This window comes from Trichosurus vulpecula, chromosome 5, assembly GCF_011100635.1.
Source record: "Trichosurus vulpecula isolate mTriVul1 chromosome 5, mTriVul1.pri, whole genome shotgun sequence".
In the NCBI taxonomy this organism is placed as follows: Eukaryota; Metazoa; Chordata; class Mammalia; order Diprotodontia; family Phalangeridae; genus Trichosurus; species Trichosurus vulpecula.
The window spans coordinates 299,273,883-299,297,773 of NC_050577.1; the positions used below are offsets into that span (position 1 = coordinate 299,273,883).

Genomic DNA, 23,891 nt, shown 5'->3' on the forward strand with positions numbered 1-23,891 from the left:
GAACGGTATAAAAATTAATTCAACAAATATTTGAAATCACTCTGAAGACAGTCTGTGGGGCCCAGAGGGACTAACATTTGTCCCAAAATGGCCTTCTAATTTTCCTCCTCCATCCTTGGCACAAAAAGCTCTGCCTACACAGAGCTATAACTTCAATGAGGTGCTGGAGATGCCTGGAGGTAAAGAGAAGCTGTGAGTGATCTGGGCGAGCCAGCCACCCGCTGCTCGGCCTGCTTCATCACCTAAGGCCAGGCCAGTGAGCCTACAGTAAGATGTACACTGTGCAGACCCATCACCTGCCCAGGCTGTGAGCCCAGCTTTTCATGGGTACTTCAGGCACGTCCGTTCTATTGTGTCATTTTCCCTGAGAATTATGTGTGCCAGTTTACAAGGGGGTTACTCTCATACACAGAAGACAAGGCACAGTGAGATCGGACGCCGCCAGTCATAAAGAAGAGATTCGTGATTATCTGTTGCCTGAGTGGGCGCTCTGCATCCGAGGGAGCGGCCCAGGCAGCACTGAGCGTCCACAAAGGCGGCATTTTCTTTTTCCCAAGAAGTATGCTTTTTAGTCACAAAACTGATCACTTTATCACCCCCCACCCCCAGCCCAGGAGTCTCTGGCAGGTGCCACTTCACAGTAAAACCCCAAACCCTACGATTGCTGAGAACGCCATTGGACTAGCAGCACTACCACTGGGGGGAGAGGGGGGCAGGGCAATCAAGGTTAAGTGACTTGCCCAGGGTCACACAGCCAGTAAGTGTCAAGTGTCTAAGGCCACATTTGAACTCAGGTCCTCCTGACTCAGGGCCGGTGCTCCATCCACTGCACTACACAGCTCCCCCCACTACAATCTTTCCAAAGAAGCCACTGTCCTAAGCCCTAGAGGGAGCTGGCACCATCAGTTCAGATGAGAGAAATTGAGTCTGAACATCCTGTGATTTGGCCTAGAGCGCACACAGATAAAACCTTGACATTTTAAACTATTTTAAGAGTTGGCTTGGCAGTGAAACCCTAAAGACATTTTCAAGAACCTTTGGCTGCATGAACATGTTAAACTCTTATGACTATATTTGGTTATTTTGGCTGCAAGTTCTCTTTAAATGGGAACTTGATGACAAACTCATACCATCTAGTGCCGTGTACAAGTCCCCCTGTGGTATGTGGCCTCCTCTGCAGCTCTTCCAGAGATCAGGATGTGTTCTAAGAAATGGACCTAATTGGCAGCAAAGATCAGTAAAACTAACAGAACAAAAAACCAGGCCACTGGCATATTGTGTCCTAGGCACAAAGAGCAAGAAAAGGACAAACACATGAGGCTGGAACCAAGCAGGAGGTGGCTGCTCTGCCAAAATTTCTGATTGAGCTGAAGCTTGAGGTGCGGGGGGCAGAGAAGGGGCCAGACTTCCTTCTAGTGGACTCGGAGCTCTGCTGGTGATGAAGAATGAAGGCCAGACTATCAATCCACTGGGGCCTGGAGAAGCTGAATGGGTTGGTTCAGCTTGGCTGCCGAGGGCAGAGCCAGGAACAAGAGAAAAGGGCAGAGAGGCCAAGTTGAATTTTGTTGGAGGCTGAAGATGCAAACTTCTGTGAACAATATGAAGCAAGCCCTTCACAACTGGTTACACCTAGAAGTTCCAGCCAGAGGATGTCCCATCATCTCTCATGGCCTGCAACCCTAGCCCTCCTCTGCCTCCTGGATGCCCCTGCTCTTTTTAAGGCTCCAGCACCAAACTAAGACAGAGCCAGCCCTCCTGAAACTTTAAGCACTCTAGAAAGCCATAAGACAAAAGAGGGATATATGACTCAGTCACTGGACAAAGGCACCAGAAAGTCACAAAATTCGGTGCTAAGAGATCCAGGGGAGGTTCCTGCTCCCTAGGAGCAGACAGTCAAGGAGGAGCAGGCACAGATGCGCTTCAGTGTAGCAAGCATTTATTAAGCACCTGCTAGGGGCAAGGCAGTGTGCTCAGTGCAAACGGGCCAACACAGCCCCAGGCCTCAAGGACTGGAGATTCCAGGATATGAAGACAATCTGTGCGCAGGTAAGAAAACACAAGGTGATTCAGCGAATAAGGGAGAGAATCTTGGTAGCTGGGCTCTGTAGGGAGAATGGGGGCAGACTTGGCAGGACCATCAGCCCTAAGCTGCAGATGAGGAAGGACAGCCCCTCAAGCCTTGGGAGCCTGATGGACAGAGACAAGAGGTGAGATGCTGACTTCCAAGAAGAGCTCAGTCTGCTTGGGCGGGGGCACAGGGGGTGTAGGTGGGAGTCATGTGAAATCAGGCTGGAAAGGTCAGGATAGAGCGTGATTGTGGAGGGCCTTCAATGCCAATCTGAGGAGTCTGTTTTACCCTAGAGGCAGGAGGGAGCCCAGATTGTCCTGAGCAGGTGTGACACAGTACAACCTGTACCTTGGGAGGATTATTTTGGCATCTATGTGCAGGATGAAGCAGAGAAGGGAGACTGGAAGCCAGGAGGCACTCAGTGTGGAGAAAAGGTGAGATAGTAGCTGGGAGAAAGGAGGAAGGGAAGGATGTGAGAAAGCTGTGGAGCAGAACTGACTGGCCCCAGTCACTGGCAGCAAGAAGAGTCAAGGCTGTGAGGCTGGGGACTGGAAGGGTGGTGGCACCCAACAGAAATATGGCTGCATTTCAGGGCCCAAGAATTCATAGACCCCAAAATGCCATAGGCCTTTAGGGAAAGGAGGGGTCTCTGTGGGCTGGGGATTAGTAAGCATAATAACCATCAACAAGAATTTTGAAGCCCTTAGAATGTGTTGAGAATTGTGTTATGATGCTGAATACTGAGAGAAGGCAAGAACAGGCCTGGCACTCATGGACTTGGTGTCTAATGATCACATCCAAGAGCCAGGGCAAGTCGAGAGGGCCAGGGGCCACAGCCCTGCCAACAGAGTCCAAGGCCCTGGGTTCCAATCCTGCCTTTGATGTGTGACCTGAGGCAAGTGATTTGACCTCCCTGGGCCTTAAGTGTTCTCATCTGTACTAGACCAGGAAGCCTTTCTGGTCCCTTTGAGCTCTGAAGCCATGATCTTATAACTCTGGAAAAGCAGCTGGACTGTGAGAGCAAAAAATGGGAAACAAACTAGATTCCACTGACTGGAGCCTGGTTGAATGTGTTTAGAACAACACAATGGAATAATTACTGTCCAAGACAAAACTACAACTAGGAGCCCAGAAAAAACTTGGGAAGACCCATAGGAACTGGTGCAGAGCAAAGTTAGCAGAAGCAGGAGAATTTCCTTAATGACCACAAAAGCGTGGCAAGGGGCTTTGGAACTCTGCTCAATGCAATGCCCAATCCCGACTCCAGCAGACTCAGGACGGATGCGGATCTCTCTTCCTTGGTCAGGAATTTCTGCCATGTAGCCTCGATGCATTTTTTCTTTAAACATTAGGCTCCTGGCCTAAGCATGACAAAGCCAGCCCATGAAGAGGTGGCATCCATAACTATTTCTTTTTTTTTTTTTGACAGTATGCCCTATATTTATTTAAGGGATCTTTGAAAGACAAAGCCTTTGAAAAGGCTCACAAAAGTATCAACATCTATTTATAATTTCCCAGAGGGTAAGTTGTGCCAAGAGCCCAGGACCCAGGAGACCATGGAAATCCTGAGGCAGCATATGGGGGAATAGAGTTACTGCCTTGATGACAAATTTCCTGTCCCCAAGACACAGGGGAGGCCACTGACAAAGTAGGAACTGGGAAAGTGTGCCGAGCTAGGGCTGCTGCTCCTGGATCCTGATGACCACTTCCTCCCTCCTCCCTGGGCCCAACATCTTGCTGAGCCCATGAGGCAGATGGAGGTGTATCAGAGACATTCATTCCAGCTACGCCAACTGAAGGGGGAGGAAAATTCGCTATAGCAGGACGAGTCAGAGTTTCCTCTTCAAGTGTACATTTCAGATGTATGTCATGAGCGCCACCATCCTGGCACCAGGTCTGACCACAGGCCCTGCATGGCCAATGGAGGCTGGCACAGGAGGCCGTGCTCACCTAAATCCGCGCTGTCACCTTGCGGAGTGTCCTTTAACTGTGGGCCTGGAGGCCCACGTTGTTCATCTCGTGGTGTGCTAGGGTCAAATATGCATTTGAGGAAAATCTCTGGCAACGGTGTGGACTGAAGAATGGAGGCTAAATAGGAGGCAAGTACCTGGGCCCGGAAAAGATGCGATGAGACGGCCTCAGACACTTGACACACTTACTAGCTGTGTGACTTTGGGCAAGTCACTTAACCCCAACTGCCCTTCCTTCCCCCCTCAAAAAAAACAAAACAAAACAAAAAAAATTATATAAAAAAAAGATGTGATAAGAGCCATAACTAGGGTGGGGAAGGAGGGATGAATAAATGGGATACTGCAAAGGACAGAAACCACTAGATCTGGCAACGACTGCGGGTGAGATGGAGAACCTGAAGATGGAACGGGATGGGAAAACACTGATTAAGTGCTCATAAAATGTCCGTTCTGATAGGGGAAGATTCTGTTACAGGACAGATGGAAGGACCAAGTGAGCAGTCCAAACAGCAGCCCAAACATCACAGCCATTTGGGGGGCGGGGGGGGGTGTTGCGTGTGTGTACAGTAAGGGTTGTCACCACCTTGCCAGAAGGGCTAGTGTTAGCGGCTCCTTGCTCATGCAGGCAGTGTGAGCAAGATCTCTGAGGAAAGGTCCCCAGCAGACTTCCCAACATGCCTGGTCCACTTCAGGTCACCTGGGGGGTGGGGGTGGGGAGGGGGGGTCTGGTGTGACATGAAGACTACAAATGTGGGTAAGTGAAGCGATGGGGTGGCCGGCAGGGCCCTGATGTTCATAGGAAGAGCAGACCAATAGAAAAATACCTGCTCAACTCGTGGGAAGCAACACATTCGTGTTCTCAGCGTGTCCCAATCATGTCTCAGCCTCTCCTTTATCTACCAACTTCTTTGCCTGGGGACAGGATAGGCTGCTGCTGCTCAGCAATCAGGCCCATCTGAAATGTCTCTTTCTGAGAGGCAAAGTCTGGGCCAAGCAGGAAGAGCAGAGACTAGGGGGAAGAGGAGTTCTGCCTCTGACATGGTGAATCTGATGTGCCCTTGGCTCCACCAGGTGGCTGGCAGCAAAGCCTACAGGAGCTCAGGAGAGAAAGGGAGGCTGGATCTAGAAATCCAGGAGTCATTGACAAGAGGTGTTAACTGCACCCAGAGCTGCTGACACCAAGAATGTAGCAGGAGAGGGAAATGGGGCTCAGAACAAACATGGGGCCAACTAAGATTGTGGGTAGAACAGATGGTGCCTCTGAGAACTGCAGAGGAACATAAAGCCCATTAACAGAAAAGGCCTCGAGTCTGTACGGAGAACTGGTGCTCCAGGCGGCCTGCACTCTTCCTAGTGGGCACAAGCCTGAGGCTCCTCCTCTGGTACCTGGTAATAATACACGACCTATGTCACCGGCTGTGAAGACCATGAGATACCACCTAGAAACTGGTTCGATGAATCAGCCATAATGGGAACTCTCCTCATCTTGTACCAGAATGCTAGGAGATGTTGCGACACTGTCCTCACAGACCCGTAAACTCAAATTCTTGGAATGAGACACTACTCCAGATGCACAATACAGCCCAGGCTATCGGATGTGCTCGGTTGTTTTTGTTTAAATGTTTTTCTACATTATAAGGGAAGATTTGGTGGGGTAAGGAAGCAGTTAAGAGCCTGTGACTTGTGTCAAAACAAAAGGGAACAATAAAACATTTTTTCAAAAAAACAAAAAGAGAGACTTTCCTTTTCCCAAGAAGTCTGGCCAACTCTCAGGGCTAATCCAGCTCGCTCCCCTCTTCAGTGGGGAATTGCAGGAAGGGTGGTAGGAAGTGATTTTGTGTGAAAACAAAATGGAACACATTTTTAATAATAAAAACATGGACCTTGAGTCTAGGAAGAAGCTTGGGATCATGGACCAGGCCATTTCCCAAAGACTGATCCAACTAGCTCTCTGATTCAAGCCTGAGCTTTAGTTCACTGTCCCAACAGCCCAACCCCAGGCTCTTCATCCAGTCGCTTATCATAGTGCAGACATTGGTCACTCTTCCAAGCTTTTACCCATTTCATCCAGAGATAAGGTTCTGCCACATCTCTAGCCTTAGGGCAATCAGCACAATTGCCTTCACAAACAGGAGCACCTGAAGGGACTTTGCCTGGAAGAGCCAGTGACAATGGCAGCCACCTCTGGCCAACCAACCTCATTTTATGCCTCACCTGAAAGTAATAGTTACAGGGTCAAAGTCGTCTCTGCTCTTACAACTTTAAAGGAATCATCTACGGTTGTGACACATATAAGGAAGACCATTTGTTGCAAGAGGGCCTCTACGTGGTGCCGGCCCATTAGAATGGGAACTCCATAAGGGCAGGGACATTCTTCTCTGTCCTCAGCATTTAGTACAGTGCCTGGCACCTAAATAAATGCCTGAGGACAAATGCTTTTTTATTGTCAACAAACAGTAAGAACCTGAGGAACTTGTATTCTCTGCTCCTTTCAGGAAATCGTGACTGTAAAGCTGTGGTCTGCTGTGATTCCGTCACCTCTGGGACCAAATAGAGAAGTCTCTGCTTGGTGTCCAAAGCCCTTTGTAGCCTAGCCCCTTCTACCTGTGTGGTCTTCCTATACCTTACGTCCCAGCGTATGCCCTTTGAGCCAGTGACACTGGCCTCCTGGCTGGTCCACAGACAGGACACTCCATTGCTCAGCTCTGGGCATTTTGACTGGCTGCCTCCCATGCCTGGCACGATCTTTCTCATCCCCTCCTCCCGGCTTCTCTGGCATCTTTCAAGTCCCAGGTAAAATGCCACCATCTACAGGGAGCCTTACCCAGCCCCTCTTAATCCTAGTCCTTCCCTCTCTTAATTATTTCCTATTTATCCTGTATCAAGCTTGTTTGTACCTATTAGTTTGTTGTCTCCCCTACTAGATTGGGATCCCCTTGAAAGCAGGAACTGTCTTTTGCCTCTTTTTGTATTTTTGGAGCTTAGCATAGTGCCTGGCACACGGTACACACTTAATAAATGCTTACTGACTGAGCTAACCTGAGATTAGACTGTCAACTAGACAGGTCATCAGGAATCAAGGCCAGAGATTGAGGAGGAAGGTCAGTGGAAGGCTGAACCCTCCACAGGTCACTCAAGCATATTTTCCCACAGCTCCCAATGAAATAGAGACAAACTCTGGAACCAGTAAGGGTGACTACACAGCTCAGCATCTTGAGGCTGGGTCCACATGAGATGCTGAGAGCGAAGGAAGACAATATGGCCTGAGGAGCACGCACAGCTCTGCCAGGTAACTCCTTGATGTTCCGAGACACTAGTCCTTGTTCCCCTCCTGGAGAAGTCAGTGGTGGAAAAAGAAAAGCCCAGTGAAAAAGAGGCACTGAGCTTTCAGAAGTTATCTTAGGAAAACAGGCGCCATCCTGGTATGGAGTTCAAAAACACTTAGGAAAGCTAGGCCCCTACCTGGGGGGGAGGAGAAGTGGGGAGCAGAAAGGGGATGTATTAAGTGGAAAAAACACAGGAATAAATAAGAAAACACCCATTAACACACCCTGAATATGGATGAAGTAAGTGAGTTTTAGTGGAGCAGGGACATCCAGGTTAATGGTCTGGCCTACCAGACGTGGAGAACTTGCAGCCTCAAGGCCCTCTAGGTCTTCAAGTGTGGCCCTTTGACTGAATCCAAACTTCACAGAACTGCCCCACCTCGATGGGAGATCCCTAAACCTGTGTGACCTTTCTGAATGGCAGGTCTGGATGCAAGTCACCCATCACCTTTGAGACCTAAATCTCTGATCGAAAATGAAAAGGTTACTTTGACTAACAGTCAGGAGACCCAGGTCCTTGTTTTGTCTCTGCTACAAGTGATCTGATCCTGTATTACTGTGATCCTCTCTGGGCCAAATCTATAAAATGAGAGCACAGAGGGCAATGTTCATGTTTGAGGTTTTTCGAAGTTATAGTAAAAAAGAAAAATTTAAAACAAGTACATAAAATGAGGGATTGGATTAGAAAATAGATCCGAAATTCACTGAAGCCACATGAAATACCAGGGTAAAGTAGGAAGCCATTTTTCTAGGTTGGAAATCCGTGATTCTATGTACTATTTAATACCCTTTCTTTTTTAAGACCTAGAGAAACTAAGAGGCTGGTATGGGCCTAACCACAAAGAGGGTGAGGGGCTGGCACCCTTGTACGAAGCACCCGTCAGCTCCCTCTCACAGAATCCTAAGAGCTGGAAGAAACTTCAAGCTCTTTCAGGAGGGCAGTAGCCCCTCGGACTTGTGATAAACAGGAATCCCTGCAGCAACACCCCTATTATGCTCCATGGAGCCTCTGCTTCAATGCCTCCCCTAAAGATCATGACTCCACAAAGGAGCCCAGTCCAGCTGTGGACAGCTCCGTCAAGTAAATGTGTCCTTATATTAAGCAACAGTCTGTTCTGTTTATTGGTCACCCACTCATCCTCCAGCTCTGTCCCCTGGGGCCCAAGCAGAACCAGGCCAACAAGACTAAACATCCCATCCAATGTACACGTTCATCCAAATCTGCTCCTCTTTAACAGTTTTGTCAGTGACCTGGTTAAGGGGCTTTCTTGTGAATCCCAAAGGGCAGAATGAGGAGCAGGGGAGGAGTTACCTAGAGAAAGGATTTCTCCCAAACCTTCAAAAGCTCCTGTCGAGAGGAGAAAACACCACTGCCTTGAGGACTACCCATTTCCCAGCGCTCCTCTCCATGCGCTCTATGCTCTAGCCACCCTGGCCGACTATCTCTCCTGGATACTGACAGGTGTGCCCCCCACACATGCCACGCACGTCCTCCTCACCTCCTCCAAGGCTTGGGTGTGGGCCCAGTTCCTCCATGAAGTCTTGCCTGACTCAACCACCAAAGTCAGCTGCCACTTAAGTTAGTTTGCTGAACTGCTTCCCCCACCTCCCTCTGTTTTATGCTTTGCTAAGACAGATGGTTCTGGGGTAGGGGAGAGACACACGGGTCCCTCTGATGTAACTGATACAAACACAAGCCAAAGATATCAATGTAAAGCTTTTAAACAAAGTTCTCTCCCTCCCCCAATGTTCTAGAGCACCGTCTAGACCTCTCTGGCTCCTATGACACTGGACTCTGCATACGTGATGCATCCCCACTTAGTAAATCACAGGTGCCTTTGGGGCAGGGACTGTGTCATTTTTCATCTTCATATGCCCAGCACCAAATACTGTGACTCTGCACATAGAAGGCATGAAGTAAACATTTCTCAGATGGAATCTTTCACGTGAAAACAGCCTGAATTCTTGCATGATGTCATTTGCAATTTTGTCCTTAGCTCAGTCACTTCTAAACATGCTGTGGCTCACGTTTCTCAAGTACTTTCCTAAAACAGGATACACAGCACAGAAGCCAGGCCTCCCAAGGTAGCGAGACCAAGACAGAGTCCAGGAGCACCTCCTTTGTTTCGAACTCTCCCTGACCATTAAGGCAGACAAAGCTGCCATCAGCTGTTCAGTCATTTTATCACTGAGCCTATAATCCATAATCCTCACCCCTCCCCTGCTCCTTACTGTCAAGCTGGGTCTCTACTCACGGTGTAACTATACAACCTGCATAATATACTTGTCTCAATTTCCCTACCTGTAAATTGGAATTTCACTGACTCGACCTACTTGTGTTGTTTTGAGGATTTGAGGTGTTAACTAAATTAATTATAACCAAGTATAACCAAAAACTGCAAAATCAGAAAATGGAGGAACAAGGTGACATATTAGCTTAAAGAACTACAATTTTGGAATCAGGAGACCTGGGTTCTAATCTGGGTTTAGTTAATATTCCCCTCTTTGGATTGGGGTGGGGGGATGGGGTGCCTGTAATTGCTCTGTTTTATCATATGTAAAATGAATAAGCAAGTACACAATGTTTGTTGCCTGATTGACAGCGGACACAAAAGTACTTTGGGAAGTTAAAATGAGTACATTTCAGACCAATTATTACAATTATTCAATGCAAAGTACAACAAATGTTCTGACGCACGTACGGCCTTTACCAAGAATGGGAAGCTGAAAAACAGGGCTGCTCATTTAACATACACTGAATTCGATAAACATTCTGTATCCACCATGTGGTTGGTACTTTGCAAGGAAGACCAAAAGGAGCCCATCCCCTCCCTCAAGGAGCCGACAATCCAACAGGGCAGGGCAGACTGCCATACACTCTAGAACATGAAAAAGCAGAACCAGGGGAGAAGAAATGCTGGCACGTCAGAAGGAATTTTCCATTTGGCTCAAGGCTTGTTGTACAAGGGATTTCCACAGGCAGACCTAGAGAAGGCTTTCTTTGCAGGTGAGAGAAAAGCCTGGGCAAGGGGCATGAGATGGCAAAGGACAGGACAAGTCCAAGGAGTCATCAGGCCTGGCTAGGAACAAATTACGGGGAGGAAGAGGAAGCTGGGCACACTCTGCCCCAAACTGCCACCCCACCTGGTGTTGGACAATGACATCATTTATTTATTACTCAGTGGTCATTTCAAACTCTCCCATGAACATGAGCAGGGCACTATGCTGGGTAGTACAGAGGCCTCCTGTAAAGGAGCTTCCAGGCTGTGGGGGTGAGAAGTACACATGGGATCAGAGAAGAGGTGCAAAGTGCCAGGAGAATCTGAGAAGATAGAGCTCCCTTTCACCTGGGGGTAGGAGGGGCAGATGAGGGAGGCTCCAACAGAGATGGCAGTGGGGCTGGCCACTCTAAGCACAGCGGACAATGAGAGGAGGCACAGGTTGGACTGGGCAAGGAGAGGAGAAAGGGGAGAGGGTACAGCTTGTCTGGCAAGCTGGAGATGGGGAGGACACTAGCATGAAGCCGAAAGGGCCAGTCAGAGCCTTGAATGTATCAGGTTCATAGGGCTGCTCAGAGAGCCCCTCGAGTTTTCGAGGGCTATGAGCTCCTGGAGAGCAAAGGCTATTTTTCACCTTGTAGCCCCAAAGCAGAGGCCAAGGCTTTGGAAGAAGAGCTTAAAATGTCCGTTGAGTTAAACTGAGTCAAAATCAGAGGAATTTCAATGGCCTGAGCCAGCATTCGAAGTCCAGTGAAATCAGGGATTGCCGTGATGCCTGTCTATATATATGGTTTCCTAGGATGTGCCCTGCTGGAGAAACCGTTTTGCTTAAAACCCAATACTTACAGACTCCCCTGACAGTGGCATTAGGCAGGATATACATATATATTTAGGGCAAGTGAGAATCTATTTGGTAGGCCATGGGCCAATCTGGACAGTTTAGGGACAGCATGGTGACATGAATACTGGCAGCAGCCCCAGGTCAGACTGGGAGACTGGAGACCAGCTGGAAGGCCACTGCTCTCAAACTGGATTAGAACTGATGAGGAGGGAAGGGCATGGACAACAGGCCTCATTTAGGTGCTGCTGTATAACTTATAAAGCCCCTGATCCCATTACTAGCAAGGCAGAAGCTGAGGCCTGAGGCTAATGACTGGCCCAAGGTTACACAGTAAAGGTGGGAATAGGGTCTTGGGGCCTGCATCTTTCCCCACCACAGGGCAGAAGAAACAGACCTTGGCGACCAGCTGACACAGTAGCTAAGGCCGCAGAATGACAGCAGGGGGGCCTTTTGGGCCCGAGTGACTACAGGTTTAGAGCTTGCAGGGACCTCAGGGGCCATACTCTCCCATTTCACAGAGACGAGTGGCCAAGGCCCCAGGGGAATGGTGACTTGCCTCAGAGCCACAGCTGCTACACAAACACCAGAAGCAGAATTAGAATCCAGGTCCTGCCTGTGGAACATTCTACCATGCTGACTCCCACATATGGGGCAAGATTGGGGGCATTCAGTTTTGGACACACAAAGCACATGCAGGTGAAGACAAAAAGCTGTGGGTCTTCAGTTCAGGGGAAAAGAAAAGGCCAGACACGTTTGGCACAAGCTCCTCTGTTTAAGGGCAGGGCCCTGGCAACAGGTACTTTTTTCAGCAGCAAGTGACACAGTGGGAAGAAGCCAGATTCAGAGTCAGAGGGCCAAGCCTGCTACACTGGACCAGTCCCTTAATCTCTTGGGCCCTTGGTTTGTGCATCTGTAAAAGGGGGGGAGGAAGTGGCCTTGATGACCTCAAAGGTTCCTTTCAGCTCTAAAGCAGAGGCTTCCTGGAAGCTTCCTAGTGATAAGTGGCAGGAGCCGGGGAGGAGAGTCAAGGAAACCATGAGGCCAGGCCCTCCACAGGCCATAGCCAAGATGTGAACTGAAAGTTACTGGTTAACATCATCGTTATCATTCCAAAGTCTGCCTTGCTGTTGAAACTAAAGGTTTCGCAATCTTCTTGGACAATTCCAACAAAATAAGGCCCTTGTGGCATTATAGGGCACTAGAGCTCAGTTTTAAAAAACCAAACTCATCTGGGTAAGATTCCTTTTAAATTCCAAATTTCTATTTCCACAAATTACGAGTCTTCTAGTCAAGGCAAAAGATCCGGATAAGTAAGGATAGGCCTGTCTGCAGCAATTGCTTTCTTGAAGTCTTACGGATTCTACTTTGCTTAGATATGAGGCTACTTGGCCAAGGGAGCATTGTCCTCAGCCTCTAAATCGGCTCCTGGTAAAATGCCATTCTCCCTCAAAAAAAAAAAAAAAAAGATTCTCCATCTACATTCCACAACATGCCACGCTGCCAACGAAATATCATTGGTGGTGTCACAAAATCAAACATTCACCAAAGAAATTTCAGTCCACTTTTTATACACATTTACAAGACGTACCTTCCCTAATACTGCTCATTGATTCTGCAAAAAACGCAACAGTAAAGAAACTGTAACAAGGGTCAGGACCTGCCAACGTCACCCCCATCTGCTTTGCCTTTCTAAGCGTGTTCATTTAGCAAAGACACGGCTGACAAGCAACATGAGTGGGGCAGCTGCTTGTGGCTGCAATGGCTGTGCACCCGGAACAGCTACACCCAAACAAGTAGGGCACGGATCCCGGGCTGCTCACAACATGGGACTGATCTAATTTGTACAAAACCTGAGAGAAGCCCAGATCATAGTTGGTAATTACTTGTCAGTTTCTTTTCAAAAAGATCACAACTGAGAAAACTGCTCCCTGTCAATACCAACGTGGTACATAGGGAGGGCCCAGGAGAGCAGTCTTCAAATGTCTGAAAGGCTGTGATGGACAAGCAATGGACTCAGCCCTAAGGGGAAGAACCAAGAGAAATGGGCAGACAATGGCTGTCAAAGACAGCATCAGGCTTGAGCTAGGACCAAACCTCCCAAGAATGACAGCAACCAGACAGTGCTCAGGCCTGCCCTGTGGGGGGTAGGGAGTGCCTCTCAGGAGAGGCCTTTGAACAAAGGCTGAAGGGCCATTTGTCCTAGATGTAGTCCAAAGTCATAGTCCCCAAAGGCTCTTTTGGAGAAAAATGCTTTAAGTGGCACCAGAAGGCCTACCTTCTGTTCTGGCAAGCTGACCTGCTACTACTTAGGTTTACACAACAGCCCCAGCGAGGCTTTATGATCCCAAGCTTATGACGTTTAATAAAAGCCCAGCTACTGTTTCACTGGAGTCCCATCCCAAGCAAGGCTCCATCTTTCCTGTCACTCAGGGACGGATTTGGTTAGGATGTTGCTGAGGAATGGATGTAGTCCACGTAGAATTTGCTTATGACATGAAAAAGCCAGAGACCAGATCTTCTACAGGAGAAAAGAAGCAAATCGCCTCCTATCAAGGTAGATGTGTTCTGGGGATAGGCAGGGGTGCCCTGGGGGCAGAAAGAAGGCTGAAGGAAAGCCTTTTATTATAGGTTCACATGCGTCTTGTAGAGTCTTAGGGGAAGTATAAAAACACAGCAACACTGAAGTTCTGAATCACATAAGGCTAACGTGTTACATAAGGAGACAGGGATTATGTTAGAAGAAAATGCCACATTATGAAATGGACACCTGGAGGGAACAACAGGAGAAATCTTGTTCCAGGCAGATCCAAGAAGCCCCTGCCTCACTTGCTCTCGGTCCAAGGCTCAGAGCCAGGAGCCCAAGAGGAGCAGCCCCTTCCAGAGAAGCGAGCCTCGTGACGATATGGAGGAGGGCCAGAAAGAAAGGACTCACCCTCCAAGTAACTGCCAAAGGCTTCAGTATCAGAAACAGACATGGCTTTATCCACGGAAATGATACGAAAGAAGATGTGTTACCATCTGCCTCGTTGCTGCCCTGAAGGTCCCCAGGGGCTCTCCACTGGTCCTGTGGCTGACCCCTTTCTATGGGGTCTCCCCTACTCAAATGTGGCCTGGAGGGTGAGGGGCTGTACCCCCCACTCTTACCACAGGGCACTGCACACAGGAAGTGCTTACTAGATGCTCACTTACTCATTTATTCATCACCAGGATTCTTTCCTTCCCCCTCCCCTTCTCAATTCAACGCCCTCCCCTCTCTAGCTCCATCATCCCAGATTCTAGCATTCTTCTAGAAGGGGCTCAAATGCCATCTTCTTCACCACACTGCCTTCCTTCATCTCCCCACAATGACATTTGTTCTTCTTCCTCTGAAATCCCACAGCTCTCAGTGCCCCCCTTTACTGCCCTCCCACCTTGTCTGCGCACCCCTGAGCTCCTCCATCAGGCTGCTCTGTGAAGCTGAGGCCCAGAGCAGGTGTCCCATGGGTGGTGACGGAAGGATTCTAAAGTTCAACTTGGGTAGAGATTGGTTTTTATAACCCGTGACGGTCCTCTACCTTGAATTCTGAGTCTCAGAAACTCCAAATTTAATTCTGTGTAGAATTAATAGGCAAGTAAGAGGCCTGCTTCCTCAGCCTGATATGGCTGAAGAATTTAAGTGAGTTCATCCATTCTGAAGGTAGAGGCTAGGAACATAGAAGAAACAAAAACCGTGGCCCCAGAACTTTCAACCTAGTGGGAACTAAAGTACACGCACCCATGATAAAAGGAAACGTCCTAAGATTACAGAACGTATCAGGAGAATTGACACTATCTATCTACGTGAGCCCACAACTGCTGAGGGGGTGGGACTGAATGAACAATCAGGGTATGTTTAATCACGGAATGCTTCTCTGGAACCATGTTTTGAAGGAGAGCAACAGTGACTGGTGAAGAAGAGAGCACTCCAAGCGGCAGAAAATGAGGTCAGGGAGATTTGAGAAGAGCAGAAGTCAGCCATCAGCAGAAAACCAAGGAGATTCGTAAGCAAGGGAGAGGCACGACCAACAGCGTTTGAAAAGGGCTAGCTCCATCTCCAGAGGTTACCTAAAGGACTGGATTCCCTAAAGCAGCTACAGGGAGCGGCAGAGCTTAGGAGCCTACACAACAGCTCTGGGGAAAAAATGGGGAGAATCAAGCCGCAACTGAGAAAAAAGGCATGCCACATCAAATGTGGTGAAGTTAAGAGGGAGGGACCAGAGATGATCACAAACCTGAGGAACCAGAAAAACAGACATGTCAGTGCCTGGGGCTGGGAGGCAGGGCTGAAAGGAGAAGCTGTAGTTAGTAGGGCAGAGTCCTGGATCTGGTCAGCAGCCATCCCAATACAGGTCTGACTTGAAGCCGAGGGAGCATCCTCTGGGCTGTGAGGCCAAAGAGAGAGGGCCTGAAGGCCCAGGGAGTTGAACTGGGCCCAGCAGATACAACTAGCAGCAGTGCAGGGAGATTTCAGCTGAATCCCAACAGAGACATCCCAGATTCGAGCTGTCCCCAAATGGAGGCCAGCCTGGGAGTCCCTCAGCTCCCTCTGCACAGGCCACTGGCTGTCCGCTCTCCACCACCACTTTCTCCCTGCTTCTCCCCAGCCCCACCAGCAGAAGAGAATGTTCCTTGAGGGCAGGGCCTGCCATGATCCCCAATGCCCGGCATAGAAAAGAGGATCCTTCACATAACTCTTGAAGAATAATTTTTGGTTGAATTTGTGGGTAGGGAAAGCAGGGAGGGGCTTCTAAAGACCACAGATTCAAAGCCGGCAGGGGCCTTGGAGGCCAAGTCCAATCCCCTCATTTTACAGAGGAGGAAACTGAGACACAGCGGCTAGGTTGTGACTTGCCCAAGGCACACTGCCCAAAGAATGCCCCACCAGACCATGGAACAGGGAGGAAGGTCAGGCTAAATGACCCTGAATGCTCCTTCCTCCCCTGATGCCCTCCCTGGGCATCTCCACTTGCCTCAGGGGCATCTAAACTAAAGGGTCCAAGTTTCCAAGTTAGAGGGGGCTGAAGAGACAAATGGGAAACCACCGTCTGAGACGAGAGGGCCGGAGAATGCCAGGGAGGCCAAGCGGGGACAGCGTCGGGCCGGGAACCACCACGGGCAGTCAAGAGGGCAGGTGGCAGAGGCTGGGAAGCCTTCGGAGCAAAGCAGCCCTGCCCCTCGCCTGGCATAGTCTCCGACCCCCTGCCCACTCCGTGCTGCTTGGGGGGTGGGGGGGGGTAAATACTGCGGCAGCACGGGGAGTCACGGGGGTGGGGGGGGCAGGGTGCGAGAGCCCCAAGCACACACACAGCCTGCTTCTCCCAGGCTCCTCCAGGAGCGCCAAGGGTGGCACGGCCCTGGCCCTCGCACCCAGTCCCTCCATCCCCCGAGCCACGGCACCCCCTGAATGACGAAAGACCAACCGCAGCCTGGGTTCGAATCCCCTGCCCGTTCGACCCTTGGGGCCCCAGGAGCCGGGGGGGGGGGGCCGAAGATGCGGAATCGAGGACCCTCCTCGCTCCCGACTCGCGTCTCCGCCATTTACTGATGGGGAACCCTAGGCAAGCCGTTGCGCCTCAGTCTCCCTTTCCGTAAAAGGAGGGGGTTGGGCTGGATGCCAGGTTCCTAAAGAGTCTGTGCCCTGGACCCCGGAGGGCCCGGCCCGCCCCCCAGGCTCGTCAATCGAAGGCCTCGCTTCATCTCATTGAGCGGTCAGTGGAAACATTCATGACTTTCCCGTCCGAGGCCCCAGGAAGACCCACCCACCCAACGGCCCGGTCCCGACACTCCTCGGCACGTGCCTGAGGGGGACCCCCTCCCCCAGCTCGCGCCCGGACATCCGGGCGTCCGGGCTCGCGCAGTCCACATCCGGGTCCCCCCCCCGAGCCCGCTCCGCTCCCCCCGCCCCCCACATCCGGGCGCCCCCGGCCGCCCGCGCGCCCCGCCCCCTCCTCACCACGGCGCCGGCCACGGCGTGGACCAGGCTCTCGTAGGATAGCACGGCGGCCATGGGCTCGGCTCCCGTCCGACCCCAGGGGATGCTTCGGCCGCGGCTGTCCCGGAGAGTGGAGCGAGGGGAGGGCGGGCCGTGGGCAGAGGCAGGGAGGAGGCGGTGGCCGGCCCAGCGTCGGGCTCCCAGCGTCCGCAGGCCCCGCCCCCGCCGCCAGCCTCCGCCATGGCAACCACTTCCGGGTCGCACGCTCCGCGACGCCGGAGAGAGAAGGCGGGATCCTCGGGGAAGCCAATCGGAGGTCGGCGGCGCGGGCCCGCCAATGGGCACCCGGCACCTGGAGCAGGCGCACTAGGCGATTTCCGCTGTGTACACAAATTTCTTCCGTTCTGCAACCGTTTTCCTTTGAATGCGTGTTTGGTGCCCCCCTCACCTTTTTAACATTGCCGCCAACGCTCCGAGTCTCCCCCAGACCCTCCGGTACTCCCTCGGTAACGGCGAAGGGTGGTCCCCCAAAACAAATCAATCGGTGCCTTGGCTGTTGACAGGCAGAGTATATCTCACTCCGCACCTGCAGCCCACCACCTTTTTTGGGCGGGGGGGGGGGGCGGTTACGGGGTTTCCCTACAGTCTTAGTGTAGTTTTGAGGCGTCCTGAGTCATCGTTTCACGGATCAGCATTTATTAAGCACCAGCAGTGCCCAAGGACCAGCGAAGGGGACTAGCATCCCTGTTAGCACAGAGCCCCACTGGTATCTATCAGCTGAGCCAGAAGCGTCCCTGCCTTCCCTGGATGCACACACGCGATGAACGTAGAGGAGATAAAAGTGGTCCCAAGGGGGGATAAATCGTCATTGATAACTTTGGGGGTGGCGGTCAGTCCTTTTCAGTCCCGTCGGACTCTTCGTGACCCCGACTTTCTTGGCAAAGATACTGGGGCGGTTGGCCATGTCCTTCTCCAGCTTATTTTACAGATGAGGAAACTGAGGCACGCAGGGTGACACAGCCGGATTCGAATTGGGGTCCTCCTGACTCCGGGCTGGCACTCTCCACCGTACCACCTAGCTGCCCCTCCTGGCACGCAGTAAACACCTGGTCAATGCTCTGTGACGGTGATCCATGGAAATCCCGGGCTTCTGACAGGTTTCCTGCCGCACAGAAAGATTCCATCACATTGGCACGCGGCAGCTCGCTTAGGTTTGCCCGTCAGTGGGCACCCCCTCCGCTTCCAGTTCTCAGCACCGCATGGACCATTGTGACTGCCGCGTCTCCGGGGCCGCTCTGACCCGCGGTGGCCAGCTCCCATCCATGGCGGGCCGAACTCTTCCAGAGCCCGGGCAGCACCACCAAGAGAAGGCTGCAGTTGAGAAGGTGGCCCGGTTCCAGAGGACATCCCCCCTGCGCTCAAACCTCTTCGCTGTCCCTCTCTTCAGCCGCCTGCGACCTGTGCGGTCCCCCGCCTGACCACCGAAGCTTTGACAGTGAACTCATGGCCAAACCCAACACCCATTTTTCAATGCTGCCTCTCCTCGACCTCCATTCCCGCGTCTTATATTAGTGACGCCTTCCCCCCCCCCAAAAAAAACCCCTGTATTTTCTCTTTCCTCTTCAGACATCACACTTTCTTGACTCTCTTCCTACCTTTCATTGCTATCACTTGTCCTCCCTCAACTGGCTCATCTTTTCCCAACCAACCTCTTAATGTGGGATTTCCAAACGTCTGTCCTCGGCTCTTATATTCAGCAATTTTTAAAATTACCTTAACTAAATCCCCTTAATTACTTCACTTCCAAATACCTAACTAAAATCTCGATCTGCATACTGAGCCTACAACGCATCTCCATCTTGCTATACAAAGACCTCAAAAACTCAATATGTAACCCATATTTTCCTCCTTAAATCTGGTCTTCCTTTTGGCATCAGTTCCTGTCTGTGTACGTACCCCTCACTCACAGTCTCCCATGTTTCCATCAGTTTGTTGTCAGTTTTTCAATCGTGTCTGCCTCTTCATGACCTTTCTCTTCCAGTCGCCCATACTTTGACCATCAGTCACACTCTCCTCTCTCCTTCCTTATCAGCACAAATCTTACCGGTTTCAATCTGCCACCCTTCCCTCTGGCATCCTGTCCACGTTACAGGGCAGCCCCCCATGGTGATCGCTCAGCTCCTGACCCAACCCTGCCGCTAGTCTTTCCTCTCTTCACCCTTCCCTACACTGACGTTCCCAAAGTACCAGTCACTCCCACGGTCACGGAGCATCGGTGAATGCTTTCAGTACAAACTCCCTTTTGGCATTGCAAGGCCTTCTGCTCCTCTTTCTGGGCTCAATTATACATGCTGTCATACACATCACGCTCCAGCTGTCCCTTGTATCCATAGTTCCAGAGGTGCCTTTGCCCCCTTTCCTCCAGCTTGTGAAACCTTCTGTTCCTCTCAAGGCTCAAGTGAAGTGCCACCTCATCGACTGCCCCCTACCTAAACCTCCCTTGACTTGGTACCTGGTTCTGCTTGTCCCACTCATCCTCTGGAGCCTCTGCCATCTAAATTTTCTCCTTTGCTAGAAACCTCCACTTTCCTAGTGCATTGCTCTGGAATAGGAAACAAGGCAGGATGGATGCCCCCAGGAGACTCTGAGCTTGGGATAACCATGGACCATGCCCTATGTGGGCTCCCTCCTCCTGAAGATCATCGAAAGCCTCAGAATCCCTGACAATATCCCTCTCCTGCCCTTTTCTGGCCTGTACAGGAGCAAGGGGAGGAGGTCATGGTCCTCTGTAATTCTCTTAGCTTCTCCCCAGACTCCACAGCCTGCTCTCTTGGATGACCCCAGGGAAACCATATGACCTTTCCTTAAAAGACTCAAGAAAGGACCTATTTTGCTTTCAGCATTGACCTGACCTGCTTGTCGGATTCTTCTGCAAAGCCTCCAAGTCAGAAATAAGGTTTGGATCAATATCTTATACTGTATTCAGCATTTAAAATGGCTACGTGCCCTGCATATTAAAGATCGTAGTATAAGAAATTACAAGTCAACCACCTACCTTTCACAGCCACAGGTAGGGGATAAACAAATTCCTAACCAAACAAGGGACAGAGGCACTTACTAAAGATTAAATAAGTAATTCTGACTACATGAAATAAAAACATTTGGCCAAAATAACACAGCTAGGATAAGTAGCAGACTAGCAAAAAAAAAAAAAAAAACAAACAAACCTATCAAGTATCTGACGTCTGGTATATTGTCAACAGAAATTAAAACCACCAAGTCATTCCTCACTAAGTTTGGTCAAAGGAAAGCAAGTTTTCAAAACTGAACAAACCTACGAAAGACTGCTCCAAGTCATAGAAAAATGCAGAGCAACGTAACCCGGAGGTTTCACCTCCGGTGGGCCAATGGACAAGGATGGGAGTGGTCAAAGAAGGCGGCTTCAGAAAGACAGGCTGGTCACCATTCAGAAGAGCAAACCTACCATCTCTTCAAATTCTCGGTCTGTATCTCTGCTCTTTATCAGCTCAAGTCATAAAAAAAGGCAGCATCTCCACTGTCTCTCTACTCATTCTCTTAGTTTTTTGTTACCTCAGTTCAGACCTCAAGGCTCAACTGAAACCGCTCTCTCCAGATACAATTATCTCTTAGCAGATCCATTATCTACCAACGGGTAGACCTGGGAGTCAGGAAGATCTAAATTCAAATCCTGCCTCCAACACTAAGGAGCTATGTGACCCAGGGCAGGTCACAATCCCCCGCAGCCTGTCTCATCTGTAAAATGAGGGTAGAGAGTAATAGCACCTACCTCCCAGAACTGAGAGGATAAAATTAAGCTATTTGTAAAGCACTTTGTAGACTTTAAAATGCTATATAAAATCTGGCTGTTATTACACCCAGGGCTTGGTTTCCCCCCTAAGCTTCAGTCCCACACGGCCAACTGCCTCTTGGACATTTCAAACTGGATGTCCCAGAGACATCTCAAACAGAACTTCTCTTCCCCCAAATCCTCCAAGCTTTCCTGGCCCGCTGCCAGCGCTCACCCCAACTTACCTTGGGATTTAACTATGTCTCTAAATGGTATTTGTCTCCCATGACAGAATGTCTGGTCCTTTAAAGCTACATTCCCTTCGCCTACAGGGTGTCTGGCCCACAGTGCACACTTATGGAAAGAGACTAGCAAGTTCAGACCCTTCAACCCAGATTCCACAGCTGGGGGTCTTTGACAAAAAGATTCCAGGTACATGCAAAGATTTGTGAGATGCACTTTTGGTGGAAGAAAAGAACTGGAGTACAAAGATGCCCATCTGTTGGGAAATGGATCAATAAATCATGTTGCATGAATGTCACATGATTGTACCGTAAGCAATGATGCATAATCTGATGAAACCAACTCAGAAGTATATACTGCTCCTCTCCCTCTTGGAAAGAGGATGAATGACACAGGGCTGTGGAAACTCTTGGAGAGAAGTTTAATTTCAAATTAAGCATTTAATAAGTACATGCAATTTATGATCACTTACTATATTTAAATTTCTATCTCCTGATGCCCAAAGGAGTTCTTTGTTTTTCCCTTTACCTGAGGAAAATTTTAAAAACTGCCCCCACTGAAGAAAGCAACAACCACCACAATGACAATATAGATGGAAAGAAAACAGACGACGCTATAGAAGGAAGACCCCTCCTTCTTGGCAAGGTGGAGGGTGGGGCCTATCACATCAGCTTTTGTGACTTTGGTAACTCTGCAGAATGTATTGTTTTCTTTCTTTATCCTAAAGGATAGCTCTGGGAAGGAGGGGCACAGTGGAATGTGTAGGGGAGGTGAAGGCAAAGCACCCTCAATCATGGTACCCCCATTCCTGACTGTGCTTCCTCCGCTCTCCTTCCGGGCTGCCCACTCTGATCCTAGAGGTCAGTCACCCACCTCTGCTTGCCCCCAGGCACCTGCCTCTCCTGGAGTTTAAGAGCAAGGGCAGGATGCCACAGGCAAGTAAAAGACCTTAGGAAAAACGCCACATGAGCCTGGCTCTCTTTGACCCTTTATTTCTCGGCCCCCAACTCCACTCTCACATCTCCTCGTCACTGAGCCAATCCTCCATATAGGGCAGCCTTTCATTCACTTCTTCTTCGCTGCTCAGACCCGCCAACTCCTCAATCCTCACTTTCTTTCGTCCCCATCGCTTCACCTCTCCAGGTTTGTAATGACTAGGAAAAGCGCCCTTGTTCTTAGGGACAAAAGCGCCAGAGACAGGCTTCTTCTGTGCCGTGACCCAGAGCTCGTCCTCGGTCGAAACGTCCAGCATCTCTAAGCTATCTTCGCTGGGCGCTTCTTCAAAGGCGTCACTCTTCTTCTGCGGACTGGGCTGATCTAACGCCTCTCTAGGCTCCAACTCCTCCCGGGTCACCTCACGGACTCCTGGTAGGGTAAAATGCTCACCACATTAATGACTACATCGATCACCGCTTACCTTACTTAACGATAAGCTCCCTAGCTGCCCCTCCTCAGGGCAATTCAGTCCTCTTCCCCTATAGATTTCTTTGGTAGGGGCAGTTTTTAAATTTTCCTCAGGTAAAGGGAAAAACAAAGAACTCCTTTGGGCACCAGGAGATAGAAATTTAAATAAGTGATCATAAATTGCATGTACTTATTATTAAATATTTGAGATTAAACTTATCTCCAAGTTTCCCCAGCCCCATATCATGCATCCCTTTTCCAAAAGAAAAAGGAGCAGTATATACTTTTGAGTCAATTTTGAAACCTGTATTTGGGGAAGGGCTATATACCCTCCCAGATACAGAGCTTGTGGCCAATACCACACAAAGTGATTTGACCAAAACTGCAATTAATTGGCTAACAAAACTGCCCGATCTGTATTATTGGGAATCTATCGGTACATTCCCCCCCCCCCCCAGGAAGGGGAGATACTCTAGTCATTTTAAAATTTAAAAATATTTTGTACACATTTGGCCAACATCTTATAACTTAGCTTTTTGTATCAATGTTGCCTTTTAAATACAGAAATATCTTGAGCTTAGTCCATGCTAGGCCAACAATCTAGAACACGTTTCCTACTTTGTCCAGTGTTTTTATCAGTTGCTCAGTCAGTAATTTGGTTGCTAAATCCTTGGGAGACTATAAGCAATTTTAGGACTCGAATTTTGGAGACATGAGTAATGTCAAACTTGCCAACATCTGTACCGTTTTCCCTCTCCAGAAGACGGATCTTTTCCTCCTTTGGGACTTCTTCCCTCTGGGCCCTTCCAGAGGGCCCAACATTTGGGACCTGTGTTCACACTTTCATTTTTACTAGTCCCTGACTAGTCCAATTCACACAGCAGGCAACTTGTCTGATGAATGGACATTTGAGACAGACCCCCAGAACACTGACCTCACACCTTTCATCCCTTTCTTGGCCTCAAGCACTTATTCTCAAATCCTAATACTGAAATTAAACCTCTACTTTATGAAACTAAGAACTAAAGCTGCCCCAAACCCGAGGGAAGCTGAATGCAATGGCAGGTGAGCCAGTGGCAGTGCCCACAAGACCTCCTGAGACTGACAAGATTTACAGCCTAACTTTTGAGGCTACCCATCTCTACCTCAAGGGGGTTTTCTTCTTTACCTTCCCAGAGACACAGCCCCTTGCCATCAGTGCCCCTGAGCTGGGTAAAAAGATGAGGGAGAGCCCTCACCTTTTACGCCAGTCTGGCTTGGTCAATTGAGACAATACAAAAAC

The 23,891-nt window shown here is 49.8% G+C and overlaps 1 protein-coding gene across 2 annotated transcripts in view; it reads right to left on the reverse strand.

The window, feature by feature from the left end:
• Positions 1 to 17,397, reverse strand: part of SLC25A17 (solute carrier family 25 member 17) — a 38,503-nt gene extending 21,106 nt beyond the window's left edge. Inside the window, exon 1 of one of the 2 annotated variants that reach the window (XM_036761798.1) lies at positions 17,176 to 17,397. In XM_036761798.1, coding sequence (XP_036617693.1) covers positions 17,176 to 17,229 — 54 coding nt within the window. In that variant the 5' untranslated portion in view covers positions 17,230 to 17,397. The remainder of the gene's footprint in view (positions 1 to 17,175) is intronic. The other variant, XM_036761799.1, reaches the window with a different exon arrangement.
• Positions 17,398 to 23,891: the final 6,494 nt, after the last annotated feature.